This window comes from Gavialis gangeticus, unplaced genomic scaffold, assembly GCF_001723915.1.
Source record: "Gavialis gangeticus isolate Ggan-Ray unplaced genomic scaffold, GavGan_comp1, whole genome shotgun sequence".
In the NCBI taxonomy this organism is placed as follows: domain Eukaryota; kingdom Metazoa; phylum Chordata; order Crocodylia; family Gavialidae; genus Gavialis; species Gavialis gangeticus.
In genome coordinates this window covers 65,436,971-65,447,771 of record NW_017729022.1, presented here as the reverse complement: position 1 = coordinate 65,447,771, position 10,801 = coordinate 65,436,971, and the positions used below count along the sequence as shown (strand labels likewise).

The 10,801-nt window shown below is 44.4% G+C and overlaps 1 protein-coding gene across 1 annotated transcript; it reads left to right on the top strand.

The window, feature by feature from the left end:
• The first annotated feature begins 1,917 nt into the window (after positions 1-1,917).
• Positions 1,918-9,182, top strand: HMOX1 (heme oxygenase 1). The gene is made up of 5 exons (XM_019515311.1): positions 1,918-2,079; positions 2,422-2,542; positions 5,287-5,778; positions 6,357-6,465; positions 8,393-9,182. Exons 1-5 carry the CDS (start codon positions 2,048-2,050, stop codon positions 8,527-8,529), a joined length of 891 nt encoding a protein of 296 aa, XP_019370856.1. The 5' UTR covers positions 1,918-2,047; the 3' UTR covers positions 8,530-9,182.
• Positions 9,183-10,801: the final 1,619 nt, after the last annotated feature.

The window sequence follows — 10,801 nt, the reverse complement described above, 5'->3', positions numbered from 1 at the left end:
ATTCAGCTGCGCCCCGGTCTGGCAAATACCCCTTGTTTGTCACATGGTAGTTTTTAGAGAACACTGTATGCTCTGCTTTGCCTACCCTCTGGGCTTGCACACCATGGCTGGAGAAGGGAAATGCAGAAGTGAGACTGTGAAAGGGTCCTCCTCCAAAGGGTCTTCATAGCAGGCCCCAGGGAGGGACAGACCCCAAGCAGACAGACAGCCCTGAGTTTTTTTGTAAAGTGCTTCAAGGTAAAAGCCTGGAGGATCATAACTCTTGGGGAAAAGGCCTAGGACATAGTCTGTTTCCCCCCCCAGGACCATCATTTCATTTAATTGAAGTTCATTTTAAGTTCATATCACTTAAGTTAGTTTTGCAGTGTCCAGCCTCTTGGCACTTTTCCTGTAACTGTAGCACCAATATTGCTGCATGTCAGATCCTCCAGGAAAGAGTCTAGATAAAAAGGTGACTAAAAATTCCTGGGGAAATTGAGGCAGGGCAAATAGTGCTAGGGCAGACCATAAGGAAGTGTTGCAGAGGCCAGCTCTTCAACATGCCTTCAAATATCACAGACTTCAAAAAAAAAATTAAGGGAGGAGTTTTTTTCATACCGGTCAAATGTACTCTATCAACAATATTGCATATATTTGAGTTTCCCACGTTCTACAGGGGCTTGCTGAAGAGAGCTGAATTTCTGTGTCCCAGAGGAAAATAATGCAAAAGGAGACTAGTCACTTCATGACCACCACCTTTACTGACATGGAGTCTCTCCAGATTCTCCATGTGCAGCTTCTGATCACTGCACAGGGTGTCCAAAATCAAACGCATATCACGGCTTTGTGAAGGATCCAGCATCTCAGTAGAGACGCATGTTATACCTGCATACGTGTGATATATTTATTTTATCCTGCACAGTCAATGCAGAAAAATAGCAGCAGGAAGAATGCAAAGATATGGGAGTGAGAAAGGAAGTCGAGGGCTTTACAAGAGTTTTCTGGAAGGCTCCTGTTGCTTTAAGAGAAAGGGGTAGTTGGACAATGGCCCCGCTGAGTCAACTGTAAAAATGCTGCATCATATTTCCTGAGCAGCCAACTAACTCCACTTGATGCAAAAACAAATGAAGGCATACAATTCTTGAGGGCCTAATTTCACACCAGAGTACTGGAGCAGTCTGTAATCAGTGCCATGTACCATACAGGCTAGGAGTCTGAGTCAAGCAGCTCATGCTCTGTTTCCCTGGCAGAACTGTAGCCCCTTTTTAACTGTAATCCCCAAAGTAAAGCCAATGGATCCATTTTTCATTGTCACAGGCCAAGCTTCTGAAATTTGGAGATAAGCACCGCACACGGGCCCTCTGACTTCCAGTTATTAATTTCCCCAGATCAGTTAGTTGACAGACATAAGCCAGTCGCAGATACAGGCCAGCCAATTAATGAGCCATCTAGTTACTCTTGCCCCTAGACCCAGATCACTTGAACTATTTGCAGACCTCCAGCTCCACCTCAGGCCCAGACCTGGCACGTCATTTTTAAAGTCCTTAACATGTACTTGGATAATTCAGCCTTCTGTATGGGGCAGGGGACAGTTCCCCGTCCTCGCATAATACACTGCAACTTGCTGCGCCTACTGTGGAACATGATAGCTAATGACCTTGCCCACGTTCCTCATTTACATTTAGTCCTCCTTTAAATGCCCCCCCCCCCTTTATTTTGAAAGTCAGCGTATGTACAAGAAGCTTGGACCATTTATTGTTCTGGATTATCTGGTTCACATTGTCAGGGCAAAAAAGGGGTTAATAAGCCTGGGCAAGCTGCCTAGAAGTCTCTCAGCCCTCTCCTGGTAGCAAAATAAGTATGTCACAATAAGTTTAAACTTGGATGGAGGCCAGCTGTTTTCTGGGCTGCTCACGTGATCTGACAAAGTATAAAGCAGGGCGCAGGGAACGGGCAGCTCAGCTAGGCAGCTTCCAAGAGTCCTGAGACGAGAGAGAACGGAGAAGAGGGAAAGATCATACGAAGGCTGTAGAGGAGCAAAGAAGAGAAGAAAGGAAAGCAAAGAGAAATGGAAACGTCCAGGATTGCCAGCCCTGAAACGTGAGTGAAGGGACTAGAACCAGAGGGAAATTATCCAGAGAAAGGAACAGCTTTGATCTCCCCATGTTCCTTGAGATAGGATTTGGGGTCCCATTTCTACCTCTTCTCCACTGGGATACTCCCCTCCACCTAGGGTTTGACAGCCTTCACCCTCTTCCCTGCCCTGTTTGGACAGAAGCTGAAATGCTGATGAACCTCCGCCACTCATGCCCTCCTGGGGTGGGGTACTGCTTTCTCCTCCCAGCCTCCACCCCTTACTTGCTCCCAGAGAGCTAATTCTCATTGCACAGGGGACAGTGAGGTACCTTGGACACTGACACCTTTTTCTGTCCATTTTCCCAGCACAACCAGAGACCTGTCAGAAGCCATAAAGGAAGCCACCAAGGAGGTGCATGAACAGGCAGAGAACACAGAGTTCATGAAGAAGTTTCAGAAGGCACAGGTGTCACTTCAGGAATTTAAGGTACTCCTGGTAGCATTGTTTGGGGCTGTGAGGGAAAGGGTTGGGTGATGCAGGGGGTACACTTTGGGAATATTTACCTATAGCTAATTCAGACTGGCAGTGCCAAGAGTATCATTTGCCCTCCTTTCTCCTTAAGGAAAAAAGTCTTTGTATCCCAACCACATAATATCATGTCACTTATAAAATGACCATTTGGCCCAAAGCAACTTGAGGGCTGTGTAAGTGTCTTACCAGCTCCTCTTGCCAATGGTGTGGTAGAGTTGTACATGTCTTGATGGATGGCAAAGGGGGGCATCATATAAGCCTTGGAAGGCTAGGCTGAGGGGCATCTATACAAGGATGCATAGGCTGAGGGGCATAATATAAGCCTTGCCTTGCCAAGGCTGCATAAAGAAGATAAAATAACTCAAAGGAATGTTTTACAAAGAAGTACTCAAGCAACTGGATGCCAGGGGTTTTACTATGGTTAAGTGATGTCTAATGGCGGTATAATTGTGTACAAACATATGAAAGGTTACAACACCAGTGAAGGTGAAGAACTTATTACAATCATGATGGTGCTCAACCTCCAGCCAACCGGCCAGATCAACCCCTGGAGGCCATGTCACCCAGCCAGGGGGTTTCCGCATATATCCAAAAAAGATGGCAATGGTAGTAGCATTAATTGCAACTCCTGTGCTGCCAATTTTCTGGACCTGTGGAGAGCTCCACAGGCAGGATGATGTGGCCCAGTGTGCTAGGCTGCACCCGCACACAGTGAGGCCCAGATCCAGCATGCAGACTGGCCCTGAGCCACGCATCTGGCCCATGGGGCTAGAAGGTTGAGCACCATTGCATTAGAACAGTCTAAGTGGGTATAAATTAGAAGTAATAAGGGTTAATGAGACCAGGACAGCTTGACTTGGTTATTGAAAATTATTCTTAAAAGCAAGGTCTGCCAGATTGTGAAATAGTTTCTGGCACTTTGCCCTTCAATATAAGAACTATAATGTGGTCCTGTACTGAAGGTGAGGGCACAACTGCTCAGCTCACCCATGAATTTGAGTGGACTCTATCTGTTGCAAACACCCAAGAGCACACTGTTTTTGTTCAGGTCTAGAAGAACAAGTTCTAGATACTATGTAAACCAAACCTGGGATAAATAATCCTGAGCCATATGCCAAAGCCATAAAAAATAGGGAAGCCACCTAAGCTGGAAAGCCCTGTTAAACAACAGGAAGTGACACACGGATTGTCAAGTTGTGGGTGTGTGGGTGATCCAGTGTGTAAATGCTTTATTGTTGAGCTGGAAGTGCTTTGTTGTTGAGCTGGTCTCTGTTATGAGTACAGGTGCATGGGAAAGGAGAATACTGGTGATGTGCTGGAAATAGCTAGGCTAAGTCAATTATCCATCGGTTCCTGAAGATAATCCTAGGTGCTGAACTCCTGCCACTAGAGATCCAGCATAGCCTAGTGACATACAAAAGGTGCTCATAGGAACAAAGAAGGTCAGGCCCTGCAGAGACCAGAGGATAGGATCCATTTCTAAAATACTCACGTGCTGTCTGAGAGAATCAGACGTGACAGTGGGCTCTTAAATACAGATCTCACCGATTGAATTTTTCAACCCCAACCAAAAGTCACACAACTTGCACTGATGTCTTAGTTGGCTTGGAAAATATCGATTAACCTAGTTAAGGTTCCTTCAAGCACTGTTTCTGTATCTTATCTATACTGTTGTTAGACTTTTCCAAGTACCTGATGAACAGGATTAGAGTTTAACAGGCTCATATTTCTGTATTACATTTCTAGTAATCTACAGATTTACTCTGAAAAATGGCTATGTAGAAAGAGCACTTTCTTCCTCATCCAAGTTGCTTTCAAGTGTGTGCATTCAGAGTCCTATCTGTTGACTGGTTGCAAAGTAGATGTGCTGCTTTTTAGTGCTTTTTAGTGCTGTCAGTCCTGCAGACGCAATGCCAATCCATGAAAATGAACAAGTTTCTTTTCTGGTTTGTACACTGGCAACAGAACTTGTAAACAAGCTTGAGCCATCTGTGCCGCTTTGTCTTCACTAAGGCCTTTCAAGACTGAGTAAGGACAACATTTGAATATGGTGCCTATGTAAACATACGCATCTTTTCTTACTGGTGACAATGCATGGGATGAAAAGAAACCCAGTTTCAAATAAAGAAACAAGCACACAGCTCATACCAATATTTTCAGAAAATCATGTTTCAGAGATGGAAACATGCTTTTGGCCCCTTTTTTACACCAGCAGTCAACTATCAGAGAAAAGACATTGCTATCTAGCTTCCAGGTGATCAAAGTGAAAGCAAACAAGTACCCTATGTAAAGTTCCAAAAGCAGCGGACTGAGGCTGCAGTTCCAGTGCCTGGGCAGATCTGCCCACTGAATGAATAGATAGCAAAGTTAAAAGTCTTTCGTGGTGTTGGGGAGGGATAGAAACCATGTCCCAGAACTGGAAAGCGCACCAAAAATCTAGCTTTGGGAATAACACATGTATTGACTGGGGGGACAAAAGGAATAGACTAGATATGACATATTGTGGCTTTAGTGTCTGTGACCTCCCTGTGCCAGATTGTAATGTGACAACACTGGGAATATTGGTTTATCAATAACCAGTGTGCATGACACCCACACTGTGTACATATGGGTACATCCTATTACATTAAAGTTACGTGCATATCAAGCTAGAAGGAAGGACATGTTGTGGCTGATTTGTTCCTTCCCTTTTGTCTCAGCTGGTTACAGCTTCATTGTACCACATCTACTCTGCTCTGGAGGAGGAGATTGAGCGTAACAAGGAGCACCCAGGCTATGCCCCCGTTTACTTCCCAGCTGAGCTTCACCGCAAAGATGCCCTGGCACAAGACTTGGAGTATTTCTATGGCCCTACATGGAGGGAAGAGATCCCTTGTTCCCAGGCCACTCAGAAATATGTGGAGAGGATCCACTATGTGGGTCAGCATGAACCTGAGACCCTGGTAGCCCATGCCTATACAAGATATTTGGGAGATCTGTCTGGTGGGCAGGTGCTAAAGAAGATAGCCCAGAAAGCCCTTCAGTTGCCTGTTACTGGAGAGGGCCTAGCTTTTTTCACTTTTGATGGTGTGTCCAGTGCCACAAAGTTCAAGCAGCTCTACCGGTCCCGGATGAATTCCATCGAGATGGACCCAGCCACCAAAGACAAAGTCTTGGAGGAAGCCAAGAACACATTCCTGCTAAATATACAAGTGAGTAACCAGCCAGCCATGCCTTACTGGGAGCTAATAAGACTTGTGTGAAGCTTATTTCACAGGGAAATTGCTTTTATAAGCCTGATAAAAGAATGGTTTCCAGAAGACTTTTCCCCTCTGCCTGTTGGGTAATGGAGCTTCTACAGGGCTTGAATGGGGGTTTATTTATGAGTGAGAATCAGAGACCATCTGCCTCATCATCCTGCTATTTCCCTCTCTTCAACCCCTGTGTAGACACCAACCCAAATAGACAAACAAACACCCTGCTTTCTTTCTGATCTGGAGGAACAGTGGGAATCAACCTTTTCTCGAGTTGTCCTAAAGGAGCATTTCACCAACTTCATAGCATGTCTCTATTAAACAAGCCAGCAGGATAAACTGGTTAAAGGGAAATACCTCACCACTACTAGGTAAAATGTTTTCTGGTAAAACCAAAGCTAAAGGCTCAGCAAGTGCCAACCCGAGCAAGATGGCTTTTTCTCCATGTCCTGAAATATCTCATGCAGTCAGAAGGGGTTCAGTGAGGGGAGAAGAAATCCCCACTGCCTAATGACAAGGGTGTTTCTTGTTCCCAGCTGTTTCAGGAGCTGCAGAAGATGGTGTCTCAGGGCCACGAGAACAATCGCCCTGCACAACAGAAGCCAGAGCTTCGCACAAGGAACACAAACAGAACACATGAGCACAGTAAGCACATTTCCAAATTCAGTTTGTAGCTATTCTTTCCCCTCCCTTCCTTAACCTTTTCTGGACTGTCAAAATCACTGAGAGGTGAGAAACAGGAATTTGCCACAATATCTTTTTTGTCCACTTCATCAGCATTGATTAGCAGTGAGTGTGAGAAAAACTATTCCTAGAACCATCAAAGGTGGCCCAAAACCTTTGGGGTTGTAGACTGCAGAAATAGTGACTGTTACGAAGGTTTATAATTAATTGGCCTGACTCTCTCAGGTCTTACACCAGTATAACTCCGGTGGCCCAACTTGTATAATTAAGCCCACTTGGACCACTTCTACAAGCAAAGACTGGGATTAGGTCTAATTTATCATGGTAGTGATGCTACCATCCAGACTTAGAATGCATTTTCATTATATGCTTCCATTTCTGGGTTTGTAGACTGGTCCAATCTCCGTTTTTTTTGGATTGAAACTTCTTGTGCTTGTGGTCAGGAAATCTTTCTGGAGAGTATGAGAAACGTATTGTTTTCTTGCTGTAAGTGTTGGGAAGGCACTACACAAGTCATGCTGAGCTTTCATATGATGACTCCTACTCGGTTATCACTACTACTTGAAATCTTGTAGCTGCCTTCTGAGTCCTCAGAAGTCTGATTTCTCAGCTTTGCACAAGCTGCCTTTTTTATGACTGGATAAACCTCTGTAACATTTTTGTAGAACTGAAATGGCTCCATCTTCTGTCAAAAGGCTGCTATTGCTGAAACAGTACAGGGAGGTTCAAATGTAATCCAGTCAGTGTAAATCAATCCCTTGTTTTTGGGGTTTGTTTGTTTTTTTAATCAGGCTCCATAGGTAAGGTTGCATCCACATTTTCACGTGAGAAAAGTGATGCTGTTTGACAGCAAGGAATTGAAATAATTAAGTTCTTGTACCTGGGGACATCTGAAACAAGAAGGCAGCCAGGGAAGTGTGAGAGGCTCCCAGCAGATATGTGCAGGCACTTTGGCAACTGGCTGATCAACTAAGGCTGGCCAGGAAGGAGTCCTGTGTCAACCAGCCTTCTTCAGCTGAAAAGTGGGGCTGTCCTCATGGAGATGTAGAGAGAAGAGAGTAGACTGAGGCCTGTGTAAAAGGGATCTCAGACAAGAACCATCTAGTGAGTGAGAGCTAATACAGGGCCAGGGAGTCAGGCTGAGGTCATATAGAAGAAGGGTAAGCAACCTTTTCTGGCCGTGGATCAGAATGACCCATTCCAGAGCAGGTATTCAGACCCAGCTGCTGCTGCCACTTGTCTCAGCTATGATTCAGGGAGAGCACATCTGTCAGGTGCTGTCAAGGCCCTATCCCTGCAGGCTGGATCCGGTGGCTCCATAAAACACAGGTTGCCAGCCACTGCCATACAATGTTTTCTCCAACTAGAACTCAGGTGGAAACCAGCATTGGCCAGGATGTGTCAATCTTTGCACAACTAGCTGAGGAAGCCTGGTTATCAGTTAAGATTTTTCTCTACACAATATCTCATAGGGATCACTGTGTGCCTGCCATTTTATTAAATGGGTGCTTTAAAAAAAGCAAAGGGAACAGAAAGGCATTAAGTTATAACTAAAGAGGTTACTCTCTGCACCTTGCAAGAAGGAGAGTAGAAGGAGAGTAGAAGGAGAGATTCACTAGCACCTCTGGATAGCAATAATGTTGTTATACTACCTGCCTTGGAGGGACTTGAGGATTTATGCCACAAGCTTAAATAGGTTGAAGATACCTCACCAGTGGCCACGTGTCATCAGCCCTGCATCTGGGGTGTTTATCTTGTGTCAGCCTCCACTTTTTTACTATGTCAGGATCAATGCACCACTAGAAATGGAGATAGAGCTAACATAGTCAAACAAACCCTTCCAGGTCTGGGTCCCACTCTTACCAATTCAATTTCTGTTGATTTTTAGGTTCAGCTCCTGTGAAAGATGATGGAAATGCAAAGATGAGGCACATGGACCTGCTGCCCAACACTCCTCTTGCACGGTGGATTCTTGCCCTTAGCTTCATAGTGACAACAGTGGCTGTGGGCTTCTTTGCCATGTGAATAGATGGCACTCTAGACCCCCCACTTCTGGCTGCCCCTCTAATACCACAAAATAACACGTCCTACCCAGTTTATAAGAGAAATTTCCCTCAACTCTCCCCTTTCTGAACACTGTGATCTTGGCTGTGCCACTAACTTCAGAGTACTCTCCCAAAAGACTCAGAGAACTTGAAGGGGTCTGCATGAAATCTCTCCTATGTGTGCTGAGAGTATTTCTGCCTTGAGATGCTGAACTCCTCACCAAAGAGGCATTGGCCAGGATCTGCCACTGCTTCAAACTGTTCCTGCAAAGAGTTCTAGGTAAAGCATGGGTTGGCATGTTCCCTGCCACCCAAGAAGTAAAGTCAACTGGAGCTTTTGTTTGATGTTTTGTAATGCTGGCCGCTGCTGTTACAATTGCTTCTGTGAATTAATAAGGCTCCCCTAGAATTATAGACTGTTTTATGTGACTCTATCAGCATTTTGGCATATATTTGTTTGGGTTTTTTTACAATCACGACTCTTTGTTTATTTGGATTTTTTTTACAATCATGAATCACAGATCACTTTGGTTTTTAAACAGCAGAATGCAGTTGTTGAAGGTATTGTGTTGTCCATGTCCTTGTGTTTTGTCTGTATAATTTATTCATACAATAAACCTCCATGGAAAATGACTGCTTTGTTTCCTTGTGTTAATGACTTACTTGAGGAAGGAAGAAAGTGCCTTTTTTCTTGTTCTATTAAATAAGTCTTTGAGAGGGGTTGACTCAACTCACCTGATGAAACGCAGAAATGGGAGTTAGCAGAGCTGGGCCCTGTTCCCAGCTGTGACACTAACTTGGTGTTGTGTGACTTCAGGCAAGTCTTTCTAGAGACCCTCTATGCCAGTGATTCTCAAGGTTGTAGCAGCAATATTAGTATTGTTAGATGTGCATACATCTATACACAATTCACAAGATAACCCCAGAGATTTTTAAATAGTGTCAAAAAACATTCTGACCTGTTGTAGTCTAAGTTCTTTGCAACAGGTTCTATTCTTTTTGTAGTAAAAAAAAAAGGTGCAAGCTAAGAGCTGGCACTTTGAGGGGGGTCTTGCATCTCAAAAGGTTTGAGAGCCACTGTCCTACACCATGGTTTCTCCATATATAAAATGGAGATAATTTAAGAACCATTTAAAGCATTTGAAATCTAAGAAGGGAAAGCTCTAAAGCTAGGTACGTGGCTTTTTTCCACTAAAGAGAGAGAGGTGGTGAGCCAAACTCCCTCAACACTGTGCAGGCCAGATCCTAAGCTGCTACAAACTAGCATTGCTCCTGATGCAGTCACTGAGAGCCTAGCCCCATTAAGTTCTTAAAAGTGCCTTGCTAAGAACTTCACTTGATTAGAAACACATCGTTAAAGAAAAAGGTTAAATTCATGCTAACACCAAACTAGGAACTGATTGTGTACTACAGAACAACATGGCAGAACAGAAAAACATGAACAACAGAACAAAAACACCATGCAACCATATGACTCACCCTACTTACCATGGAAGCCAACACCGATTATTAACGACATGATCTTGTCCAGTGACAAGATTTGGTGCCTAGTGTGGATAGCTGCGGACAACACCAGTAACCCGTTTTGCTAGAGTAGCAAGTATGAAAAGGATTCCCTTTCCCCGACTGAAATCTGGATGTCTGACTGGGTGGCCAGCTGCTTCTCTGGCTGCAGGCTATAATCTCTTCAGGTTAATTTTATAAACAAGTGATTGTGGAAGATGCTCTTTCAAATATGTCAAAGCAGAGCTGTTGGCAAGGTCTTCCTACCTCAGGTCCCTTTCTACTTGATCACCTCTCCAGTCCTCCTGAGGTTGCCTTTTCCAGTTGCCTCCTTAGTTCCTATAGACAAGTATTCATAGCAGACCTGTCTGGTAATTGCTGGCTCCTGATCTTGTCAAATGCCAACAGCTATCACAGAAGGGAGGTCTTACGGGGAGCAATACTGGGGAGAGCCGTCTGCTGATGACTGGCTCCCAACTAAAGCTCTAACCTACCCTGCCTCCCCACGCCCCTCCTTGATATCCAGACCAGCACAGCCTACTTGGAACTGAACAAGTTTCGGAAAAAGCTTGTTACTGAAGCTTGCTTATTTCCCTAAAGTCTGAAAAGCAGGAAATGTAGAGTTTGCTGTCTGACTAAACTGGTATTTAGTTGTTCACAATTCATTTGCGTTCCAGTCATCATGCCTCTCAGTCCAAAAATCCTGACAACTTCCCTCTAAGTACAATAAATTGCTATATGAATTCAAC